Below are 26,216 nucleotides of genomic sequence, written 5' to 3' on the forward strand. Positions count from 1 at the left end.
CAATATAATATTTTAATTATATTTGTTTTTAAATCTAAAACTATTATAACTGTGATAATCTACAATGTTGTAGATAATCTCAGGGTCTATTTTTTTTTGTCTTATAGTTTAATGAACATCATAAATTATGCTTATAAGTTTATAATTATTAATTGCATTAAGTTTTTACAAAGTTTATATCAACTCAATCCATCTGTCTGTCTGTCTGTCTGGGTAGATTCTTTGGCACTTTTTTTCTTCCACTCATTCTCAGATCAGGTTAAAATTTTATACAATTATTGATTGTCATTGACAACACATGAATCAATCAAAAAATTAACCAATTATTTTATTTAAGAAAAGGGGAAATGAAACTGCAATATTGTGAAGTATGACATAATTGAACAGTGCTCTCCCTTCACTCAATGTAAGCTTTTGTTTTAAAAAAGGATTTTTTATATTTTGCTTGTTGAGTGTATCTAAACAGATAAATAAAACAAACAAGTATAATATTGCAATATTTCTTCCCTATAATGAATATTTGTTTGCAATATAAAAAAAAAGTATGTATTACCTTAAGGAATGGCAAATGGGTTCTAGAACAGGTTGCAGATAATAATTCATTTCATTTACAATATTTGTAAATAGAGACTCTAATTCAGCTTCTTCTTCATCATAGTTTTCTGCTACCTATAATAATAATAATAATAATAATAATAAGAGAATAAGATAAGTAAAGAAACTGCCACACCACAGAGAATGACTACTCGTTCATTTCTAACATAATAATAATAATCTTTATTGTCCGTATGGAAATTTGTCTTACAATTTGTGCATTACACCAAACAAAAAACATTATAACTATAAGAAACCAAAGTGTACATTCACACCAGACTCACTCATAATTTACATGTGACAAAGTTTATATCAGATTGTAACGACATAAAAAGCAAGTATTGGATCTAGTTGATAAGTATGTAAGTAAATGTATAATTTTAAAGTTAGACAATATTATTATGTTAAGCTTAAAGACATGATCAAGGATTTGTTAAAATTCTATCTGAAAAACATTCTTTTAATCAAACATAATCTAGTTCAAAGTAAAATAAGCTAAGTATTTTTTTTCTCACTCTCATCACATGGGCCTCAATAACAGTCACCAATGACTTATTTATATTTGCAGTGTGGATAGCTGCCTAGTTTTGTGGTATGCACTAAGGACTGTGGTCTTGATCGTCTAACAACAGGCTCCAATGACTTATTTATATTTGCAGTGTGGATAGCTGCCTAGTTTTGTGGTATGCACTTAGGACTGTGGTCTTGATGGTCTAACAACAGGCTCCAATGACTTATTTATATTTGCAGTATGGATAGCTACCTAGTTTTGTGGTATGCACTAAGGACTGTGGTCTTGATGGTCTAACAACAGACACCTATGACTTATTTATATTTGCAGTGTGGATAGCTGCCTAGTTTTGTGGTATGCACTAAGGACTGTGGTCTTGATGGTCTAACAACAGACACCTATGACTTATTTATATTTGCAGTGTGGATAGCTGCCTAGTTTTGTGGTATGCACTAAGGACTGTGGTCTTGATGGTCTAACAACAGACATCTATGACTTATTTATATTTGCAGTGTGGATAGCTACCTAGTTTTGTGGTATGCACTAAGGACTGTGGTCTTGATGGTCTAACAACAGACATCTATGACTTATTTATATTTGCAGTGTGGATAGCTGCCTAGTTTTGTGGTATGCACTAAGGACTGTGGTCTTGATGGTCTAACAACAGGCTCCAATGATTTATTTATATTTGCAGTGTGGATAGCTGCCTAGTTTTGTAGTATGCACTTAGGACTGTGGTCTTGATGGTCTAACAACAGACACCTATGACTTATTTATATTTGCAGTGTGGATAGCCACCTAGTTTTGTGGTATGCACTAAGGACTGTGGTCTTGATGGTCTAACAACAGACACCTATGACTTATTTATAATTGCAGTGTGGATAGCTACCTAGTTTTGTGGTATGCACTAAGAACTGTGGTGTGATGGTCTAACAACAGGCTTCAATGACTTATTTATATTTGCAGTGTGGATAGCTACTTAGTTTTGTGGTATGCACTAAGGACTGTGGTCTTGATGGTCTAACAACAGGCTCCAATGACTTATTTATATTTGCAGTGTGGATAGCTGCCTAGTTTTGTGGTATGCACTAAGGACTGTGGTCTTGATCGTCTAACAACAGGCTCCAATGACTTATTTATATTTGCAGTGTGGATAGCTGCCTAGTTTTGTGGTATGCACTTAGGACTGTGGTCTTGATGGTCTAACAACAGGCTCCAATGACTTATTTATATTTGCAGTATGGATAGCTACCTAGTTTTGTGGTATGCACTAAGGACTGTGGTCTTGATGGTCTAACAACAGACACCTATGACTTATTTATATTTGCAGTGTGGATAGCTACCTAGTTTTGTGGTATGCACTAAGGACTGTGGTCTTGATGGTCTAACAACAGACACCAATGACTTATTTATATTTGCAGTGTGGATAGCTGCCTAGTTTTGTGGTATGCACTAAGGACTGTGGTCTTGATGGTCTAACAACAGGCTCCAATGACTTATTTATATTTGCAGTGTGGATAGCTACCTAGTTTTGTGGTATGCACTAAGAACTGTGGTGTGATGGTCTAACAACAGGCTTCAATGACTTATTTATATTTGCAGTGTGGATAGCTACCTAGTTTTGTGGTATGCACTAAGGACTGTGGTCTTGATGGTCTAACAACAGGCTCCAATGACTTATTTATATTTGCAGTGTGGATAGCTACCTAGTTTTGTGGTATGCACTTAGGACTGTGGTCTTGATGGTCTAACAACAGACACCTATGACTTATTTATATTTGCAGTGTGGATAGCTGCCTAGTTTTGTGGTATGCACTAAGGACTGTGGTCTTGATGGTCTAACAACAGACACCAATGACTTATTTATATTTGCAGTGTGGATAGCTGCCTAGTTTTGTGGTATGCACTAAGGACTGTGGTCTTGATGGTCTAACAACAGACACCTATGACTTATTTATATTTGCAGTGTGGATAGCTGCCTAGTTTTGTGGTATGCACTTAGGACTGTGGTCTTGATGGTCTAACAACAGACACCAATGACTTATTTATATTTGCAGAATGAATAACTGCCTAGTTTTGTGGTATGCACTTAGGACTTTGGTCTTGATTGTCCAAGTTTTGAACCCTGCCTGCTGCCACCACCAGCAATCTCGTGGAAAGTTTGGGCTAGGATGTAAACATCTTCAATTTTCAAGGAAAATTTGTAACTTGTAATACAAAACAAACTGTGGATCATTTTCTTGAAAAAAAAAAAAAAAGAAATTTTCAGTCATACTCAATTTAAATGTAAAAATATAAAATAGATGTAAATTTGTTAATGTTTTGTAAAATTTACTTTTAAAACAGGTGTTGTTGTTGTTGTGGTTGTTTTTTGGGGAGGAATCTTTTGAACAAGGTATAATATAGACTTGATGCTTATTAATAAAATGTTTATTAAATGCATGCAGTACTACTACATTTCAAAGTGTCTGATTTCTTACTGACCTTAATCTGAATCTTCTGGCTGGCCTCAACATTCTCCATCATCTTCTCTCTCTGTGCCACTTGGACACAGTGAAATTCTCTTCGCAGCAGAACTGTTTGCTGCTGTTGCTTGTAGGCTTTAACTTTCTCCACCAGAATTAGAAGACTGTTATAATTGACAGGTGTACTAAATATTCTGGCTCTGCTGAAATCTAATCAAATAAATTTATGCTTCATTTTGTATGTATTCAACTTGCTTTTATTAACAAAAAGAGATGTCATTGATCCATAATTGCATTTAGATGTCCCTTTCTGGGTTGTATATTTTAATAAAAAAAAATGTTTTTTCATTTTGTTCCATATATCTAAATCACAAAGAACATAGTGCTGAAAAATGTTTGGGTTTTTTTTTTAAATTATTTTCAACATCTTTAAATCATAAAATGCATAGCTCTGAAAAATTGCACTCTATATTTTGATTACTATATCAATGGTCAATGTAAGTTAAGCAGAAATTAAGAAACAATAAAAAAAAAAAAAACAAGAAAATAAACAGGTCAAATTTTTTTGAGATATAAATAATAACAACTGAACAATGAGTCCACCTTCTGTTAAAGGAGTTTCTCGTATGGTACTCAGATTATCCTTGATTTTATCAGCTGAATAAAATACAAATAAAACTAAAAGACTACAGTGTTGGCATAATGTCTTTAAAAAAACATGCCTAAAATTTATCACAAATATTTGTGGCTATTTGTTTTCATATAAAAATTGGTACATTTTAATTAAGAGTCCATATAATATAGAATCTGTACAAAAACATAGAAAAGGATGACCTTTACATTATCTCACCTAGAGATAGCAAGGTCTAAAAGGGGAACTTTCCTTTTTACTTTTTTTAATGATAAAGAATTAATAATAAAAAAAAATGCAAAAAATCAAATTTTGCAATATCATAATTTTCTATTGTTGCATCACTTTTACAAGACTGCATGGATAGCATTTCTTCTGGTAATTCTATTCTGAATAGCACTCACTTTTATCTTTTGCTTTTGAAACTCCCATTACAGAACCCTTTGGTTTATCAAGAATAGAACCATAAAGAAATTTCCTGCAAACAAACAAAAAATGAGGAAAAAATAGAAAAAAAAAAGGAACTTAAGACTAAGAAAAAAAAATGTACATATATCTTTTTTTATACATTTACATTACTAGCTCATAATAAAATATGTACATAATATGAAATTTTAAGATGTTTTTTCATGAATTATATTTCCTAATCCTTTTTTTAAGATTTCACTTGTGTGCTATCTGTTGTAACAGAACATCTAACAATGCTCTCCCCTTCTTTTAGTCAGAAACTCATCTGGTTAGTGCAAGCAAGGGACAGACTAATGGACTTATTCCCTTTCTCTAACCTCTATGAGTGTCCATTAAGGGTCAAGCTTGTGCCCTTTTAGGACCTGAGACTTTAGAAGAGGATTTTACCCAGAGGTTTCTCAAAAACTAGATGATTATTTGATTACACCCCTCTATTGTCAGACACAGTTCCTTGAGCCCTGTCCAGATTTCCAATCCTGGCGAGGTTGGAGGCCAAGCACAGTAGTGGATCTATTGTATTGCTAAACTAACTATGAAAGAGCAGTATGGTCCCATTGAGGAATGGCATGGCAGGTGGGTCTCTTTTGCTGAGCCTTTCTTACATCCTCTCCATACACTTGTTCACTAAAATGTCTCTTTATCTAACCAGCTTTATAAACAGACTTACTTATCAGGAGAATGCTGTAGTATAATCAAGTTGTAATTAGATGGGAACTCTTTTAATAAGTCTTGATGATTGGTGGACACTTCTAATTTTTTTCCAGCCTAAAAATTTAAAGAAAAAAAATCATGTATATTGCTTAAGCTAGAGAATAAAAATTTAATAGGAATTTTACCTTTGCACTAATTATTTATCTCATTGCATGCGGAAATATGTTGGTAAAAATATTTTTTCAATTTATTTTTTAAGCCTCAATGTTTCTCTGATTGATTAAGAAAACAACAAAAAATACTTGTTAAAAATGTATAATCATCTACTAAAAATGTGTTAGTGATATATTAGGTAGCCATCTTTAAAATAGTTGATGCTTTTACTTTTACTGTGTTCACATACCTGCCAGTCTGCATTCAAGGACAACTTCAACTCTCTGTAGATGGGACTGACACTGTTATTTGTTGTGACATCTTTCATAAGCAGATGATTTTTCTGGTGCAAAATGGCAGCAAGTTTAGAAGTTGAAGGGTCAGGCAGAGATGAAATGAGCAGTTTCTCAAGCTTCAGAGAAGTCTGACAACTCTGTTGGGATTATATATTTAAAAACAAAAAGAAATTATATAAAAAGATGTTGATGCTAATTACCAGTATTGAACATAAGAAAAAACTTAAAACATAAAAGAAAAATGAATTTTTTCTATGTGGCAATTATTAAGATAATCCTAATGTCTTGATAAAACAGAATTTATAGCAATGTTAGCTGGTGGGCAAAGGTCTAAGAGCCACCAAAAATCTTTTTTTCTATTCAACAATTATTTTTTCTGGCAAAATATAGATTAACGGTTAAAGAATGAAAGAGATTAAAAAATAGTTATGAATTGTTCACAACTAGTCCACCAATCTATATGAAACTAGTGATAGCTGGTCATTGTAGTAACTAAACAAAGTCGTAACTAATATCTCTGAAAAATGTATCACAATTTCTATTGCTTTACAGTATAAAAAGATCAAATTTAAATTGAATAAATAAACTGCCCTGAAAACTATTAGTTTACCTGATGGAGAGCCAGCATGAGGGAAGAAGCATGAGAATCAAACTGAGCCAATAATTTCACAAGCTCATACGAGGCAATACTTGCTACATCCTGTTGTTAAGTGTGTACATAAAGAAGTAGCTTATAATGTAGAGCAACAGTTCTACAATATAAGTAATCATTTGGAAACAAACTTCTTTCATTAATTATATATTTCTGATATGGCTGTATGACTCAACTAATTGTACTGTTTTGACAATATTTAAAATAAAATTGTTTAAACTAGTTTTTATTATTATTTTCGACAAGAAGATTAAAAGCATACTGCTCATAGTACAAACAAATAAAAATGCACATTATCAAAATCTCTCATGCACTTCTGGTAGATGAGAAGATGGCATAGAAGATTATATAATTTATTTATTAAATAGCATATGGAACAAAATTAAATAAAGTATTATTTCCACTATATATAATAGCATAGTTAGAATAATTTAATTGCTTTAGGTAGATCAAAAGATAATAACATTTAGTTCAAGGTGTTCACTAACATGTACAAAATGAATTTTACTACAGCTAGCCACACTTACCAGAATTTGATTCTGAAGACAAATATTTAAGCCTTGGTACAAATATTCACTGGCACACATAAAAAGATGAAGAGATTTGTCTTGTTCAAGCTGGAAGACATAAGCACAATGTATCAGAATCATTGATTGGTTAAATATTTTAAGATGTATGAGGTTAAAATGATCGTTTCTTAAAGATATGCTTAATGCAGACCCATGGCTAAGAAAATAATAATTTTTTTCTTCAGCTAACAAGAAAGAGGAAGTATGACTAAAACTTTTCAAACCTGTTTCTGAATTATCTGAGCCCTATACTTGGATGCTCTTTTCTTTTCTTCAACATCAAAGAGTTCTTGCTGCAATTTGGAAACTTGATTTTCTGATGGCAGTATGCTAGAGTCATCTTCAGACTCTTCAGCCTCAACATCTATGTCAGCCACAGCTGCAGCAGCTTCAGCTTCTTCAGCAGCAAGTTGCATTTTCATTATTTCCTGATAAATTATAGAAAGAGAATATCATTCATAATCATCAAATTCATTGCTGCCTGGTCATGCGGTATGGGCCCTGGATTGTCATTTGGTCATCATGATGTTCCAGGGTTCATACCCTGCCTGCTGCCATCCCCCATCATCCGGCGGGAGATTTGGACCAGGACTTCAACTCTGAGGGAACATTCAAAACATGTCAAACAAACAAATATTGTTAGAATACAGGAGAGTTACATATGTAATTACCATTTCAAAGCTCATGAACAAGTAAAATGGTGTGTAAATTCTATAAAAATAGACTACAAGTTAGCTCTGACAGCTCACATTACTACAAGTTAGCTCTGACCGCTCACTCACATTGTCTTAAGAAAAAAAAAAGGCATAAGTAAGGTCATAAATGAAAAGATATAGTGGAGTCAATATTACATGAAGATTATCTAGCATTCAATGAGGTTTCAATGTAGTTAAGTACCCAGTATATAATTGGTTTGTCTTTTATAAGTCAGGGGGGGAAATTGTACAAATATTTATATTATACACAACTATATTAAGTGTACTTACAAGTATATTCTAATACTCACAATGTCTTGGACTGTCCACTGAGCTGGAGGTTCAGGACTTTCACATTCAGCAAGAGTGTGAAGAAGTTTCCCTAGAGTAACTAAACACTGGGAGAGAACAAGAAAACTAGCTTATATTATTATTTTGCTTTTATATAGCACTACTTTCATGCTTATAGGATGCTCAGAAGCACTAACAAATAGACTATATAGTACACAGTGTTCCTTTGACATTGGCAGGGGATACATTTCAAGGTCGCCCTCGAAAGTCGAATTTCCAAGAAGTGGAGAAATGGTATTAAATTTTACATATGTACACTATTTTTGGGTATGCACAGTATCTAACAATTTAAACCACTAATTAACATTTTCCTACATTTTCAAACACTCATTAAAAGTGAGAAGGATTCCATGTTTGATACTTTGACCTAGCTCCTATTCAACAATGCACTTGCTATATGGCTATTTCAGCCAATCAGCATCCAGAAAGCTTGGCAATGACGTATTTAGTTGTTTTTTTTCAAATACCATACATATACATTGAGTGGCCGCGGGAAAACCCATGATGTTAAAGCAAATGCAGAGTATTTTTATTCGTTAAGATTTTTTAACCCTCCCTGGTATAGACCTTCCGCAAAGTTGGACCTGCAAAAGTCAAGGGCCAATAGTATCTTCTTTTGAATAAAAGAAACAATGTACATTTTTGTATAATACAGTAGAAAAAATTTTACTTTGAAAAAACATTTTTATATAACTAAAGCTAATGATAGAAAAAAAGACCTACCTTTGCTTTCATCCTTATAACAGTGGAACACAAACTTTGAGCACTTAACAAATAGGACATCGCTTCATTCCCAGCAACACTAAGAAATAGAAAACATATTTAAAAAAAAACATTTTATCTCACTCATAATTATAAGTCAAAGATTGCAGGGTTTTTTTCATACTGATTCAAGTGACTATGACTTTTCATAATGTATCAAATAATCTCAAGTATAAGTACTATCTTAGAAAAGCTGATAATCAATGTAAATACTTTTTGTTTGGTTTTGTGTTAAATTCTGGTCATATTGTTTAATTTTCTATTCCATGGAAACAAAGTTTTCTTACAAATATATTTTATGGCAATACAAAAGTACTTAATTTATCTCTGAGTCCAGTTTTTGCACACTAGAATTTAAACTAAACCACAATTTAACTCTTGCCTGCAAACATCCAGCCATTCTTTATCATGACCTTCATAAACAGGTGTCTCACAAACAAACTCCTCAATCTGGAGAATGATTGAAGTTTTCTTTTCTTGCTGCATCTGCTCCTGACGCAACTCTGTGTGTCTGATTGCCAAAATATGAGTCAGAAGTTCAGCCATCTCAATGTTCACTTCTGCTAGCTCTCTCTGCACAGCTGTACTTAAATTCTTCATCTTACAATGACAATTAATGAATAGAAAAAAAAGTTAATGAACCAACTTAAAATGAATATATAAAATTTTTTAAAAACTTTATTTTATGATTTGTCACTAGAAAAAAAGGTAATTTTTTTTAAAGTATAACCCACACAAACCTGAGCAAGAGAAACCAGAGAATGGACATCATGAAAAACTTTCTCTGACAAATTGACAGCTTGTTTTAAGACATTCATAGCCTAGAAAAAAAATAAATATATAATCTTCCAAATTTTAACTCTTTTAATATGAACTTAAATTTATCAAATACTGTTCCTATTGTATTGCTATTGGTCAATGGCAAATTCTGTAAACTAATAGGTTAAATAATTAAAGCATTTACTTACAACACTGTGTAATATTTTTAAAGCAAAAAATACCTCCATATAATAAATCTTGCTAATATTTGCATCTGTAGTTTCCATGGCTAAATGTTTAAAGAGGAGTGCATGCTTTAGGATTAACTTCCTTGCATCTAGCCAGTGTCCAAGATGAATTAATTGATTTGTTATGGACTCATAGCGCTGGTAATGTAAGAATTTTTAAATAAAATAATTATTTTAAATAATAATAATAATATAGTAAATACATAAAGTTATATACAAAATATATTATTAGATGTGTGTTTATTGTTTTTGATTTAAAATAAATACGAATATAATTGAATTACAGAGTGGGAGTATTGTTGAGTATTAGTATAGCAACTGACATACAAATACAATATAGAAAAACAAATAGTGCAACAGTATAAAACTTCACAAATTAAAACCAATGATTTTGGAAACATCAAACTTGTAGTGACATCTGGAAGAAATAACCTACTTGACATGGCGCCTGTTTAAATCTTCCCAGTTCTAGTCCTTATAGATAGAACTGGTGTAAAGAGTGACATGAACCTCTTGTGGTCGAGAAGCTAGGTACACATAAACTTGGCTTGGCTACCTATGAAGGGGGCTCAACGTTCGACACCCGGCTCGAGCAAAGTTGTGTTTACTGAGCGCCTAAAGGCAGCACATAAAACTTTTTTCCCAGATACCCCCTCCTTCCACCTGGTCCACAAATGAGATTGGACCATAGCGATCTGAGCATGCTATAAGCATGAAAGTAGCGCTATATAAAAGCTCAAATTTTTTTTTTTTTAACCTTCAGAATTTTAGAAATTGTATAGAGTTACCATTCTTTAGATAGTTTATGAAGAATGTAGTTGTGTCTGAGTGAAGTGAAACTCAATGCTTAATTGTTATTTATGACATGAGTGACAAAAAAGGTACACTAAACGTTGAAATATCTAGTCTCAAGACCCACACTGAGAAATTTTTTAAAAAATCATGCTAAATTTAGGCTCCCAAAACAAAACAAAATATACAAATCTGGCAATAAGCTACTTGAAATTAGAAACAATTTTTTTTTATTTCATAGATCTGCCATTTTAAAATCATTTATCTACAACCCAAGCTGCAAAAAAATATTTTGAGAGAGGGTTACAGAGAAATAACAAACAGTAAGATACTTAGCAAATTATCTCTAAAATGTGTCATAGTGTATTATCAATTTGTAAAAGGCATGAAAGTCTCACCTCACATCCAGCATAAATCAATTCAAGTGTTTGGTCAGATTTGTCCACCTTCAGTTTCAACAGTAAATTGTCAATGTAAAGCTGTAGCAATCTGACAAAGGAAAAGTATCAAACAAATTATTTTTTTTAATACAATCAATATCACAAAAAGATATTTTAAAAATATTATTAAAATGTCTCAGCTGTTTTTATTAGGGCTAATTACTAATTAAGTAAAATTTGATTAAGCTTCAGGTTAAAGCTGTAACAAAAGTTTAAATCTTTAACAAAAGTTTGATTGTTTAAATCTTTTACCATTAAACTAGGATTTTATTATAATCTGTTAAAATATCATCACTAACTTGACTTCTAGTTTAGCACAATAATATCTGGTGATCTTGTATCTGTTGGGATTAGAATCTCCATGGGCAGTGAATTCATTTATCGCCTCTATCAATAGTCTCTTGGCCTGTAAAGAAAAAATGTTCCATTTAGCTTGATAATAAACTAAGTAGTAATGCGCCTACATATCATTATGGAAATCTTCAATTCAACAAAATAGCAATAAAGAATGTATATATATGGCTCCTTTTGTCTCAAAAGGCAATGGATGCGCCCAAATGAGTCACTGGTTTTGGCTTAATCTTGAGACGGGGCAGAATCTGGTGTGGCTAATCAAGCCAATTGTAGAACGTCAGTCTTTGCCACAATTCATACATGTGTATGCCTCTGATTCAGGGCTAGCGGGCAGGGCAGCTTTCTTTTTTTCCCTCTTGATTAAGGCCGCTTCAATTCTTTTGTTCTCAGCAAGGGTTGTCCCAGCACGCACAGTCTGTCTCCATGCACTCCGGTCTTTGGCTATGTTTTCCCACATACTTTCGCTGATGCCTGTGGCTCTCATGTCTCGCTTGTAGACATCTCTATATGTTAGTCTTGGGCGGCCCTTGGGTCTGACTCCTTCCACAAGCTCAGCATATAAGATATCTTTCGGGATTCTACCATCTGGCATGCGGGTGACATGTCCGAGCCAGCGTAATCTTCTTTGTGTCAGGAGAGCATACATGCTGTTCATATTGGCCAATCTCAAAACTTCCTGATTGGAGACATGGTCCCTCCAAGAGATGCCCATTATGCGTCTCAGGCAGCGCAAGTGGAAACTATTCAATCTGTGCTCTTAGTACATGTATGTTGACCAGCTTTCACTGCCATAAAGGAGAGTGCTCACAACACAGGCGTTGTAGACTAGGATTTTGGTCGCTGTGGTCAATTTACCATTTTCCCAGACGCGCTTGGAGAGTTTTGCCAATGCTGTGGTAGCTTTTCCTATCCTTTTTGTCAGCTCGATGTCTAAGTCTAGGTTACTGACAATTGTTGAACCCAAGTAGGTAAATTCCTGCACCACTGAAAGGGTGTGGTTCCCAATATGTATTTTAGGTATTTCTGCGACGTCTTGTGCCAGGATTTCGGTCTTGGAGAGACTTATAGTAAGGCTAAACTCTTGACAAGCAGCTGCTAAGGCGTTCACTAGCTTCTGTAAGAATGTAAGGAAAGAACAAGAACATGTTAGTAGTTGACTTACTTTATTTATATTTTCTTTATCAGCTTTCATCATGACCACAGCATTTGCTAGCAGCTTTATACTTTTGTACCAAAATATGTCTTCAGCTTCTCCCAGTTCCTGAGCAATGATGTTTTTACAAAAAAAAAAAGAAATAACCAAAGTTTAAATGTAATCTTCCACTAACTTATTTAAAGACAACTTTTGTATTTACAGGAGAGAAAATATTTACCTGTGATTTAGTACACAATGCAACAGTTTGTCCATATTGAGCTTCATGGTATGCCAATTTGGCAAATAGAAACAGAATTCTGGCTTGTAAAGGCTTATCATTGAATGCCTGAAAACACATTAATGTTGGTTTTTGTTAGTGTTCTCTGTAAGTAATATTTCACTTGAAATTGAATGCATATTGAGGAATTGTAAGACTTACTTCTGCTGCTATGTTAGCTTCAGTTAGATATTCTCTTGCTCTTTGATACTGAACCTGAAAGGACAACATAGTTTAATAAACACAGAAATGTTAACTTCAACTCCAACATAAGAGCTTTCAATCTTGACAAGTTAACAATCATATTCATGCTGTTGAAAAAACACTTAAGTGATGTATGGCTGAGTGGCATAAATGGCTTACTACCTAACCAGTAAGTTCAAGTGTAAATCTCAGTAAGACCAGGGAGGTACAATTGGATTTAGACTTGAGCTGAGTTGTGAGCTGAGCAGCAAAGAAACCTGCTTCCAGAAACCCCTTTTCCCACATGTCTATAAAAAAGAAGGCTCTAAAGAGCATTATATATGCTATGGTATGATGGGGGGATATACAAACATTATTTAAAAAAAAAACATATTATACAATTACTGCAGGGTTTAATTAATATGTTTTTGCCCTCATACTTCTGTATTGCCATCCATAACATAAACATTAATTAATGAGCCTATTTTAACAAATAATATCTCAAAGAACTATTAAGGAAGCTGCCTCTGTCTCTGTTGAGTTGTAGAAGATCAAATCTGAAAGGACTATTTGTACCCAGTACACCACAACACTATTTCAGATCAGGATGTAGCAGTCTGATTCTGTCCCAGAAGACTGTCACTCATTTCTTCCACTATAGGTCAAATAGTTTGAATAGTTTGAATCCTACTAATTGTCAAACAGACATATACCGAAATATACTCAATATATTGTTCTTTTGAGTATTGTCTTTGTTTTATTTTGAAACTGTAACAGTAATGCTAAAGTTTAACTAAACACTGAGTAGTCAAAACAAAAATTCCATTGATTCAATCAATGATACAATATTAACAATATTAAAAAGTAGCACATCTTTAATTAAAAAGTTCCAGACACTGAAGTTTACCTGTTTGATAAGAAGCTCAGCAGTGTCAGTCCAAACATCTCTCACAGACACTGCTCCATAGACTTTACCAAGATGAGGTGCACCTAGTTCAGAGTCATCCTAAATTTAAAAACACACATTTTTCATTTTTTAAAATACGATAGTCTTGAAATTCTAATGTTTGTTTTATTTTTCTATTTCATCTTGCCTACTTTTAAAATTATTAACCACAGCTTATATTATCTCAGATGACATAGTTTCCGATGGAAGAATGCAAGGAAGAGATAAACTGAAATAGTTGAATAATAAAAAAAATATTTTAATATATAGTGCTGTTAACAAACATAATGTAGGCTCACGGCGCTATTAGAACATAACAGACATAAAAGCAAGTGTAGAGACAAACTAATCTAAATAGGTTTTGAACAGTAAAGTCTTAATGTTTTTCTTGAATGCACTCAAGAAAGCAATGAAAAGTAAAATCCAAACCTTTAGTCCATGTACTGAAGAATAACAAAGATTTACTGCTGCAGGGGTGAACAACTCTGTTTATGTTTATTGTACTGAATGTAGTGAAGCAAGTGATTGTCTGAGCTCAATGAAAAGTGAAATCAAAACCTTTGGTCCATGGACTAAAAAAGGCCTTAAGCTTGAAAACCTGAGGGGAAAATGTGGCTCAACTAGCAGCATGGAACACAGGGCTCTCTGAGCGACAGATGGAGTGCCCAGTTCACTAAGGATAAAGGGCATTATGGATTAGACCCATCTATCAATGACTCACTGAGAGAAGCAGAGTACTCAGACATGGTGTGCAGTTGTGAAAGAATCAACAACATTTTAATGGGGTTGCTGAATAGAAGAAGATACGGAAGGAAAAAAGCTTTAGTAAATATTATTAGAGCTCTAAACTATAGTCGCAACATTCCTCACAGATTTTCATGTTAATACTATAGCACAACTATTTAGAAAAAAATGAGAATTCAGTAACAAATCAAACAGAAAACAGAATGAAAGGAGAAAATGCTCAAGAAATGACAGAATCAAGTAATTAAGAAAAAAAAGTAAAATAAAAGGGCTATTTCATCTGACCTGTCTAATATTGGCATGTGCAGAGTAAGCTGATGATATAGCAATTTTGGATGATATTGATTGTTCCAGGGCAGAAATTTCTCTTACTCTTTGCTCTTCTTTTGCTACTTGAAGTTGAAGTTCTTGCCATTTGGCGATTTCATTTCTGCTTCTAAAAAAAACATTGCAGATACAAATACAGATATTCAGAATATAACTTTTACCACAATGTTTTATTAAGAAAATTTTTTTTATACTATTTTTAATTTCCCTGATAATCTAGTAATATTTCTATTTGATATAAGTTAAAAACTATTCAACCAACTAACACTGCTTGGTCTGTTTCAGCTATGTGTAGATTTCCAAGAATTTTTTGATGAAAATTGATTCCAGTTTTAAGGTTCAGCTCCTGACATATGATTAATGATCTGGAAATTTGTTAGAACAATAAAAAATATATATATTTAGAATATATTTTCTAGTATATGAGTATTTACTGGAACTGATCATATTTGAAAACTATTAAAGTATCAGTTTTTCTTTGTGTAAATGCATTTGTCAATTAATTCATTTTTCACTAAAGCTTGTCCATAATAAATTTTAAATTGCAAGACACCTAAAGCCAGCAAATAAAAATAAAATATTTAAGAAGTGGGTAGTTAAACAGTTGAACAACCTTGTTGAGAAAGCCATTGGTTTATTTGGTAGACAATTTAAATTCAAAGAAAACTACTTAGCCAAATAATAAATTCTTTTTATAATTATAAATTATACAATGTCTTCAAAAAATAATTTACATATTTCATTAACATTAAAGTTAGAGATTTAAGCTTTAAATCATAGGCTGATTCAGGCAACTTATTCAATGCTTCAATGGTACTTGGTACTAAAAAAAGTTTGTTCTAGCAGTTACCTTTTCAAATACTTTTTAAAAAAATGAATACACAAAGCTAAATTAATACCAGCTTAACATACTAGACCAAACTTCTTTCCAAATGTAATTCAAACATAAAACAGTTTGTCTGAATCAGCGGTTTAAGCAGTTTAAATCTCTAATAAAACATGTATCTACAAGTTATCTTTTTTTTTGTTTGAAGGAATGTATGCAATTTATAAGATAATATTTTCAGTAAAGATTTTAAAAATATAACAGGGTTATTCTTTAGATGTCACTTCTACCAATCATTAATTTGAAACCAAATTATTTACAAATTAAATGATTTTAACTTCCAAAAGTAAAATTATAATTATGAAGAACAAGAATAGTCCATTCAATGATTTCAACCTACTTGAGATGCACTAATTTATTGAGGGCTTGACTTGACAAGACGCTTCTTGACAGAAGATCTTCAAATGCCAGAAGTGGAAGAGTGAACTGAGAGTAGCCTACCTTGATCAACTGTCTAATCAAGCTGTCAGTGTAGTGATAGGTCAGCATCTGAATTCACCAGTAAGATTCATTTTTATAGAATAGTCAATTTACATAAAATTATCTTAATCAATTACTTAGTTATACTTTTTTAATAAAGTAATTTCACACACACACACAAACAAATTTGATGAGACAAAACTTGCAAGTTGCATTCATACTCAAAAGAAACAATTCCAAAATTGATGCAAAAGGAATTATCATGTATATACTTTGTATAGTAAATACAATGAGATTAACTTACAGGTTTTGGAAAATTGACCTCATTCAGAGACATAGACTTGTAAGTATCTACTTTAAAAGCAACCACACCTTCTTCTGGCCAATCATAAATCGCCCAAGACTCTATATCTGATGGCAGAACATCAAGTGGGAATTTCCTTTTACGTTTTGGCAGCTATAAGAAAATATTCATTAAGATAAATATGTAAGTCCTTTTTATCAAATATAATATAAAATTGTAATTAAACTAATTATTAAGCAACCTGGACAATACTCGAGAGAAATCTTGGTTGACTACCAACATGGTTCCATGCCTAATAGATCCACAGTAAAGTAACCTTTTCAGATGTTTCTGATATATGCAGGAGATGATGTTAAGTTCATCTGCTTCTGTGGTTAACAAGGGTGTCATGTGGCCAGCACAGTGACCAGCTGCCTTTACTAATCCCCAACTAATGACAATACAATTAAATATGTTATTATAGAGATGTAAAAGTCAGAGAGAAATCTAAATAGAAGGTATGTTGAAACAGTCCTAGCCCCTGCATGACCTGTAGTGCTACAATGATGGATGAAATTATTTTTTTTACAAGAGTTTTTTATATCTTGTAATTGGAAGCAAATGAATGCAAATTAAAGCCAAATCACAAGGTCGTCAGGGTTCGCAAATACTTTCCCATATGGGAATAGTTCCAGAAAAAAGAATCAGAGGCAGACAGAGAAAGCTATGGGAAGAGGAATGTGTGGTTAAGAGGTAAAAATTGTTTGGCTATGACTTGGCTACCCTACAAGGAGTATGAATCCCAACTCAAGCAGAGAAGTTTTTGCTGAGCACATAAAGACCCCTCCCCCTCACTATAAGCATGAAAGATGTGCTCTATGAAAGTAATTTTTTTTTAAATAATGGACAGGCATGTCATGGCATAGGACAAAGAGGACTGGAGAAAGATGGTCAACAGATCATGTGTTGTGCCCCAACAATTCAACAGAGTAAAGGATATGAGAAAGTAGACCAGTATGGCTATAGAGGCTATAAAAAAACTTTCCCTAATGTATGAGAGACAAACTGGATGTTAAACTTGTATAAGAGACAAACTGGATGTTAAACGTGTATACGAGGCAAACTGGATGTTAAACTTGTATAAGAGGCAAACTGGATGTTAAACTTGTATGAGAGACAAACTGGATGTTAAACTTGTATAAGAGACAAACTGGATGTTAAACTTGTATAAGAGACAAACTGGATGTTAAACTTGTATAAGAGACAAACTGGATGTTAAACTTGTATGAGAGACAAACTGGATGTTAAACTTGTATAAGAGACAAACTGGATGTTAAACTTGTATAAGAGACAAACTGGATGTTAAACTTGTATAAGAGACAAACTGGATGTTAAACTTGTATAAGAGACAAACTGGATGTTAAACTTGTATGAGAGACAAACTGGATGTTAAACTTGTATGAGAGACAAACTGGATGTTAAACTTGAATGAGAGACAAACTGGATGTTAAACTTGTATAAGAGACAAACTGGATGTTAAACTTGTATAAGAGACAAACTGGATGTTAAACTTGTATAAGAGTAAACTTGTATAAGAGACAAACTGGATGTTAAACTTGTATAAGAGGCAAATTGGATGTTAAACTTGTATGAGACAAACTGGATGTTAAACTTGTATAAGAGACAAACTGGATGTTAAACTTGTATAAGAGACAAACTGGATGTTAAACTTGTATAAGAGACAAACTGGATGTTAAACTTGTATAAGAGGCAAATTGGATATAAAATATGCACTTACTTGTACTTTCTCTTTATCATCTTTCTTTTTTTCATCTTTCTTTCCTTTGGGTCCTGAAGATGTTGCAGGCGCGTCCTCTTTCAAGACATTTTTAGAAATATCTTTCATTGGTTGGCCAAAATAACGTATCAGAGCCTGATTGATGTTATGGAAAAGTTCAAATATAAAACAAAAAAAGCAAGGTTTTCAACACAGTTGAATATTGTTTCCCAAGGACTTATCTTTTTCTTCAATATTTGTATTGGCCTCACTATAACCGACAACTCTCCCTCATTTTATTACCTATTAGACTCTATTATCTATGGGGGGAAAATGACCTAGAAGATTGACTAAGTTCACCTTTGGAAAGAAAGCATGCACTACTTTTTACAATGCTACCCACTCAGTATTCAACCTTGCTAAGTGCTAATGCAAAATAACTTTTTTTTTCATTTTCACATGATATAAGACTACACAGACTTTTGTTTTTGCTTTGTTTTTTTTCATACTAGTTTTATGGGTTAGGGATAGGGTTAGGGTTATAACTACAATAACACATTTAACTTTGAGTGAACTAGAGTTACCTCCCAAAGTCTCATAAGAATATTGTAAGCAGTCAACAGTGTGTCCTTGTAATGAACAGAGTCCAGGCCCAACATCTCAGCCAGCACAATGTGAATACGGTACAAAGTCTCTAACTGACGAATGTCTTTCAGTTGAGTGATTGGACTAAGTGAGGGGGAGGGAGTTCTACCTGTACAATAAATCAACTCTTGTTATCAATCATAAATAAATTGCAAATCTGGCAAGTAGGGTAATAGTCACACATCTTTCTTACTACAATATTAAGGACTTATTAAGACTGATGTTCAGATATAGTTCCCAATGTTGCAGATGAAAACAGAGAAAAAAAATTAATTAATTTCTCAGGCTAATAGTTTGAAAAATTAATGAATGTAATAGATACATTAAACCTCAGTAAAAAAAATTAAGCTACTTTACAATATGTGAGACGTGGTTTTATCCTATCATCAAGTAGTCAGAAATTTAATTGTTTCATTCATGTAACTAGTTAGAAAGCCTTACATATATAATTTTTAACATTGTATTTGTTTTTTGTACTAGACTCTAAATTTATAAACAGCACTCAAAGATTGAGAATCACTGATGTAAAATATTTTTAAAACTATGATTATTTTTTTAGAATAAAAGATATCTAATAAAGTGAAAGTATGAAGACAATCCAGAAAATGTATTGCATCTAGTCAGGGCTGGCCCAATTTAATGGATGCCTGTGAGGCCCCTCTTCTAAATTTTTTACAATCTTAACTATTACTATTAATTTGATCATTATATTAACATTTATTATACAACATGGATAGCGAGCAACAGTTGGCTCATTAAATTTTCATCAATTATACAATACACCAAACGTGTTAACCTTTTAAGTCCTACATCTTTAAAAGTCTGTGACATGTGCCATGACTGATAATGATATGGTAAATGTAAAATGCGGGTCCCCTGCTGGGCACAGGCCCAGTTTGGACCAATTGGTCAAATCGGCCAAAGGACTGTGCTGCATCTAGTCCTTTTACGTACAATGACTTAAAGTATAATACATGATATCTTATCAAAGTCGTGTAACAAAAAAACTTTAAGATGAACTGATTACTATAAAAAATATCCTATTTATTAAATTTTTGATTTGCTTTAATTTTTAAGACTTTGTTTAGTACTTTAGTTTTTGTTAATTGAGTAAAATGTATATTATATATCTATATACCTTGTTTTTTATAGATGATTAACTTATAAAAGCCTGATTTTTGTAATGCGTGTTAGCATCAACAACTTTTTTTAACATTTTAAACAGATGAAATTTCCAAGACAAATAATCTAGTTTAAATGTTTGCATATTAAAACAAAAATTACCTAAATCTGAAGTCCTGAGTGAATCAGATTGATCCAATTTACTTTCATCTCTATTGACCATACTCACTGGACTCTTGGGCTGCAATATGGAACTGACATTTTTGGATGAGACATCTTTTTGTTTTGGAGTATTAGCAGGCAATACAGAAGTGCTAGATGGTTTGTCTGAAGATAGGAATTTTAAAATATACATAATATTTTGAGTTTACAACAATATTATATTGTGTTAGACCTTACAAATTTCACTGCTTTCTTTTTAATTACCAAAGTCATTAAAATTTTTGAAAATTTATTGAATGTAACAAGCTTAAATAAAAAGTTAGAAGTAAGTAAAAAATTATAAAAAATCTGGTCCAGCATATTCTTTCTTAATGGGAACTTGAGGATGTTCCTAAGCCTCCTAATGCTCAACAATTGGATGAGGAGAGAAAATGTGGTTCACCATTGTGCACGTCAGATGTTTCCTTCATTTATCAAGTTTCATAAAAGAATACAAACTCAATCAATAGGTTTCTGTATGTCAAAATAAGAAGGCAACTGTAAGCCAGACAAATCTTTTTAGGCCATCTTTATTCTGATCTTGCTACTTTGTGTGGATGTACAAATTACCCAAAGTATAAATTTACACAGAACACATCAGACTTTTAACTAACTCAGAGCCTGTTACAAATAAAATGAAATTAAATGCTTACTCAGAGCCTGTTACAAACCAAATGAAATTTAATGCTTACTCAGAGCTGATTGCAGACCAAACTATATTACTAAAGTTATAATCAATTGCAGACCCAATCATATTAGAACTTTACTCAACCTATTAAAGACTAAAACATATTTTGGGTTTGTAATATTACATTTCAAATTCTTAAAAGCATTAATATATAATAGAAGAAAATTATATAATAATGTTATAAATTAAAAGGTTTACAGGGCAATGAAGACTGAGTTTTTCAATTTGGGGATTTTTTGGATGCCCCTGAGTCCATCCAACTCTAATGGGTACCTTACATTGGTTGGGGAATGTGAAGGCAGTGGTCATTGTGTTGGCCACATGACATCATCTTTAACTCTTAGCTATAGAAACAGATGGTCTTTACACCATCTTCCCTATAGATCGCAAGGTCTGAAAAGGATACTTTTACTGTTGTTGTTTTTTATTAAAGAATTCATAGATATATATTTAATTAGCAACAAAGTAAATATATTTTCAGAAAACAAAAAAAAACACACATCTAAAACCTTAACAAACTAGTGTGAAGCAACACCAAACTTTTTTAGCATCAATCCACTTATTGATTCAGCCTTGGTATGTAAAACGTGTTTGAGAATTTTTAGAATGAGATAACTACAAACCTACAAAATAGTTAAAACATATCAGGGGATGGAGTATTTACCTTTCATATCTAAAGTCTGTGAAAGTTGACGTCTTGACCCTAATATACATGACACTCTGAATTAGTGTAGTGAATACAACACAATGCATTGTGAATACATAGTTGAAGTGAAGTCATTCAAGGTATTCTATTTGTGATTCAAACATTAGATAGAGATCTATTTGCATTAACACTGCACTGCACACATACACATTTATTTTTTAAAAGGTCTGCAAAATTCATGCTTTATATAATTCTTCAAAAAATTGAGAGTAGAAATTTAATTTAGATATATTTTATTTTTTAATGAAATGTTAATTTCTTTTAACAAATAATAAAATCTACTAGCAAAATATAACAGTCTAGTCAATGTCGGACACATAGGTGAGGTATAGTTTACATGTTTAAATTCCAGAAGATACTTGGTTTAGTTATTTAGATTTATTTAGTCTGCACAAATTTTAAAGGCTACTAAATATTCATTTGGCAAAGAAATATAAACAAATTTAATAGCAAAATGCATTAATATATAAACATTTTTGTGACTACATATATATTTTTTTATTTTTCTTATACATTTTTTTACCAATACAGCATTTTTTCTCAATCCTCTTATCTGTAGCAAATAAACTATTTTTATGAATTTATTGTTAGTCATAAAAATAAAAAAAAAATTACCAAACAAAATTTATATGGCTTCATTTACAGATTTTAAATAAAAAGCAAAGGGCCTACCTTTAGTCCGCTTTACTTCTGAGTTTGCTGAAGTAAAAATTTTAGAGATAAAAAGAGTGACAAAATATTGTTTAGTTAAAGAAGTAAATTAAAGAATTGAAGTAATGATTTAAAAGTTGTTGTTTTTTTAAACAAAGGCCTGCATTTTACACTGAAATACAAAAATGTGTCAGACGAAAATTCTATTGAAATTTTTTTAGATTTACAAGAAAACCAAATACCTTTAACAATCTCAGGAGGCTTGATGCTGAGTAACAAGTCTACTGCCCATTCTAAAAGATCCTGCACAACTTTAATAGGAAAATGGTTGCAGTAAAGCCACTGACCAAACTCTATTATGTATTCCACTTTCTGGTACACATTGCTAGGATTCTGCAAACATGGTAAGCTTTTTAAAAAAAATTGTTTGCATTTAAAAAAAAATATTTTTTTAATTTAAGATTATCGGCTACCTATGATCTATGTGATTAAAAATGTAAAATAGTGCAAAATCTTAGCATCATAATGAACTATGATGCTCTTCCCAAATGTATTCATTACATCAACTATATTTCTATCAGTGAACTCTGGACATTACTTAAAGCTCCACAGGCAGGAAGCATGATTATTTTGCTAACCATGTGCACATTCTACTATAACAACTGGCCACTACATATAAAAAAGCATTATGTAAATAAATTTCCATTTCAAAAAATAATCCTTAACTATCAATCCAAAATGTGTTTATATATCCTTTGATGATGTACCATAAAGATCTATCTACTCATAGTTAAGATATACTGATCAGTTCACTTAAATAAAAGTGCAACAGAAACCTCTAAAATATCAATAGCTTTTTGATATGACTTCATCTGTTCTGAAGCTAGTTTTGAACTTAAAGCTACTCTGTGCCACATGTTTGCCACAAAATCTTCAGGCTCATCCTAAAAAGAAATTTAATATAATTGGTTTAAAATAAAATAAAAATTGTGTGCGTTATGGTTTATTTTATTTTTATAAAATATGAGTGTTCTAACTAGTACCTTAAATTTCTGCATGTCCATATCAATAGCTTGTCCAAGTTTTGCTTTGACCATAACTCTGTGTTTGAACAGGATCCTGTCTCATTTTTATTTTGAAAAAAAAAAATGTCAATATTCATGTACATGTCTTAGGTAAACTTAAAACAACTTTAAGATGCATGACTAAAATGAATTAAATACAATATTTAGAAGAAGATTAGAACATAAAGTTGTGCAACTTTTAGAGATAAATAATATAGACATAGAACATTGATGAGTATAATGATGGGAAACATTAACTTACAGTCTGTGTTTTGTTCTAGGCATACAGGACACTGCATTATCAATGGATTGGAGAGCTTGATCCCACTCACCCTATGATAGGAATAAATGATTTACACCAATGTTTTCTCTTTATGTTCAAAGTCTTGAGTTATAAGGCACAAAAAAATACATTTTTTTAAAATGTCAGTGTACAAATTTGTATAAGGGTTGGCCTGGGTACTTGAATGTGTTTGTTCACTGCTATTGACCCGATCTCATAAGACCACTGACTTTGATGACTTGATACCCATTATTTAGATTCTAATTATGAGGTTTGACAATACACTTGAAAAACAATGATATACTAGATAACAGCTATGAAGAATTCAAACGATGTTTATTTACAAAATGGGGAAGATAGTCATGTCTGTAAATCCGCCTGTTTAAACTAGCAGTTCCTTTACCATGCTTTTTTCTTCAAGCCCTAGCCATATTTTCTTATTGTGTACCCGTATTCATCAACATCATTCGTCTTTCTGGTGTTATGGCATGATTAGGAATGCGTTATTTGTTTCATAGAAGGGGAAAGTTTTATTAGAGACAATGACGTGACTAGTAAAAACAAGACTAGGATTTTAGGAAGAATAGCAAAATGAAAACAGACTACTTTTGACGGCTTTAGAGAGAAGCAGTTTTTATGGAAGTAGTAATTTACTTTGACAACATTCAACAGTTTCCTTTGTTAGTATTAAACTTCTTGTTCAACATTTGCTTTCCACTTGTGTTATTTGATTTTGTTATTTAAGTGTTACCTCCGTTTGACTTAGCTGCATAAGACACAGCGTAGAAGCCGCTAACACTGGCTACATTACTACTTTTTACTGTCACTAATTACAATACACAATATATTTATTTACAAATTAACATACTCTCTAAGTTAAACAAGGTCACTACAAGTTCAAATAAAGAACTGACAGTTTACCTTATCAGCAAAAGATTGAAACAAAACTCCATACATGGCAGCTCGTAAAGACAGATCATTGTCAATTTTTGTACTTTCTTTAATGCTGCTTTTTCTGCCATCTGTCTCATCCCTCTCTTGTTCTTCTGCTAAGGAAGCATCCTTGAAAGAAGAAATGTTTGAATAAAAAATGTATTTTTAATATCTACTTAAAATCCATTAGTCAAAATACAAAATCAGTTTTTGTAAAGGGTTTTGTGTCATTCATTGGCTGGTTCAGAGTGGCTAAATATTAAAGTGAAATAAATAACTATGCAATAAAAACTAAGATGTGATTTGTGCCTTACTAGATTTTTCTAAGGCTTTTGACAAAGTTCACCACCATAGTTTGCTTAAAAAATTAAAATATTTCGGCATTAATGGTCCACTGCATCAGTGGATTAAAGATTTTCTGATAGGGAGAGAACAAACTGTAATAATAAATGGCTCTAAATCAACACTGATAACAGTAAACTCAGGTGTACCTCAAGGAACAGTCTTGGGTCCACTACTATTTTTAATTTACATAAATGATTTACCAAATTGCATTACTTCAGGAACAAAAGTCAGATTATTTGCAGACGATTGCATAATATATAGAACAATAAAAACAACACAAGACACAGATATTTTACAAAGAGAATTAGATGAATTACAGAAATGGGAATCAAATTGGAGCATGTCTTTCCACCCAGAAAAATGTCAGTTGTTAAGAGTAACAAAAAAACTAAAACAAATTAATTCCACTTATCTTATTCATGGCAAACCAGTAACACAGACTAAAAACGCAAAATACCTAGGTGTTATAATAAATGAAAAACTGTCATGGAATCCACATATTGATGAAACTACAAAAAAATCAAACAAAGCATTAGGATTTATTAAAAGAAATTTCTATAAATCAAATAAGAACACAAAACTAAAATGTTATTTAACCTTGGTTAGGCCAATAATAGAATATGCATCCTCCGTTTGGGACCCCTCAACTCAAGAAAACATTAAGAAACTGGAACAGACACAAAATAGAGCAGTGAGATTCATAACAAACGAATATTCACATTTGACTAGAGTAACACCTTTAGTAAAATCACTAAATTTAGAAAGCCTTCAGGACAGAAGGCTCAAAAGTAAAGTAGCAATCATACATAAAACACTGAATCATAATCTTCAAATACAAAAACAAAATTTAATAAAATACTCTGAAAGATACAAAGATAAAGGCACATTCCTCGTCCCATATGCTAGGACAAATTTGTACAAATACTCCTTCTTCCCTAGTGCTATTAGAGCATGGAATGGGTTGCCTGAGCTAGCCAGGAAAACCAGTGACTTGGCAGAATTTAAGTCATTGGTTAATATGCATGACTAAATGCATGACGCGTAGGACGTAATCATCTTCTTTTTTGAAGTAACGTCTGTATTATATAAGATAAGAAGATAAGAAAACCAACACCCTGTACGGCAGTGCTGAACAACTGAAGAAAACAGCACACTTTTTTTCCTTGGCACAGTCTGCAAAAGAGCTCACAGCTCAGCAGCAATAAAGCT

General features: G+C 32.3%; 1 protein-coding gene across 7 annotated transcripts in view; it reads right to left on the minus strand.

Moving 5' to 3' along the window:
- LOC106079408 (cilia- and flagella-associated protein 46-like) overlaps positions 1–26,216 on the minus strand; it is a 65,246-nt gene that overhangs the window by 6,433 nt on the left and 32,597 nt on the right. For 5 of the 7 annotated variants that reach the window (XM_056044498.1, XM_056044508.1, XM_056044487.1 and 2 more), the window contains 34 exons: positions 24,651–24,791; positions 23,709–23,779; positions 23,426–23,501; positions 23,219–23,326; positions 22,625–22,775; positions 22,404–22,430; positions 21,690–21,728; positions 20,299–20,463; positions 18,954–19,123; positions 18,391–18,525; positions 16,614–16,766; positions 16,230–16,378; positions 15,270–15,368; positions 14,962–15,112; positions 13,894–13,992; positions 12,966–13,019; positions 12,765–12,872; positions 12,554–12,652; positions 11,337–11,443; positions 10,996–11,086; positions 9,800–9,943; positions 9,539–9,619; positions 9,181–9,398; positions 8,760–8,838; positions 7,997–8,083; positions 7,215–7,418; positions 6,949–7,038; positions 6,380–6,469; positions 5,724–5,906; positions 5,337–5,434; positions 4,606–4,679; positions 4,174–4,227; positions 3,590–3,780; positions 554–669 (listed from right to left, as the gene is read on the minus strand). In XM_056044498.1, coding sequence (XP_055900473.1) covers positions 554–669; positions 3,590–3,780; positions 4,174–4,227; positions 4,606–4,679; positions 5,337–5,434; positions 5,724–5,906; positions 6,380–6,469; positions 6,949–7,038; positions 7,215–7,418; positions 7,997–8,083; positions 8,760–8,838; positions 9,181–9,398; positions 9,539–9,619; positions 9,800–9,943; positions 10,996–11,086; positions 11,337–11,443; positions 12,554–12,652; positions 12,765–12,872; positions 12,966–13,019; positions 13,894–13,992; positions 14,962–15,112; positions 15,270–15,368; positions 16,230–16,378; positions 16,614–16,766; positions 18,391–18,525; positions 18,954–19,123; positions 20,299–20,463; positions 21,690–21,728; positions 22,404–22,430; positions 22,625–22,775; positions 23,219–23,326; positions 23,426–23,501; positions 23,709–23,779; positions 24,651–24,791 — 3,902 coding nt within the window. The remainder of the gene's footprint in view (positions 1–553; positions 670–3,589; positions 3,781–4,173; positions 4,228–4,605; positions 4,680–5,336; positions 5,435–5,723; positions 5,907–6,379; positions 6,470–6,948; positions 7,039–7,214; positions 7,419–7,996; positions 8,084–8,759; positions 8,839–9,180; positions 9,399–9,538; positions 9,620–9,799; positions 9,944–10,995; positions 11,087–11,336; positions 11,444–12,553; positions 12,653–12,764; positions 12,873–12,965; positions 13,020–13,893; positions 13,993–14,961; positions 15,113–15,269; positions 15,369–16,229; positions 16,379–16,613; positions 16,767–18,390; positions 18,526–18,953; positions 19,124–20,298; positions 20,464–21,689; positions 21,729–22,403; positions 22,431–22,624; positions 22,776–23,218; positions 23,327–23,425; positions 23,502–23,708; positions 23,780–24,650; positions 24,792–26,216) is intronic. The other 2 variants (XM_056044516.1, XM_056044523.1) reach the window with 2 other exon arrangements.

This window comes from Biomphalaria glabrata, chromosome 1 (assembly GCF_947242115.1).
Source record: "Biomphalaria glabrata chromosome 1, xgBioGlab47.1, whole genome shotgun sequence".
NCBI lineage: Eukaryota > Metazoa > Mollusca > Gastropoda > Planorbidae > Biomphalaria > Biomphalaria glabrata.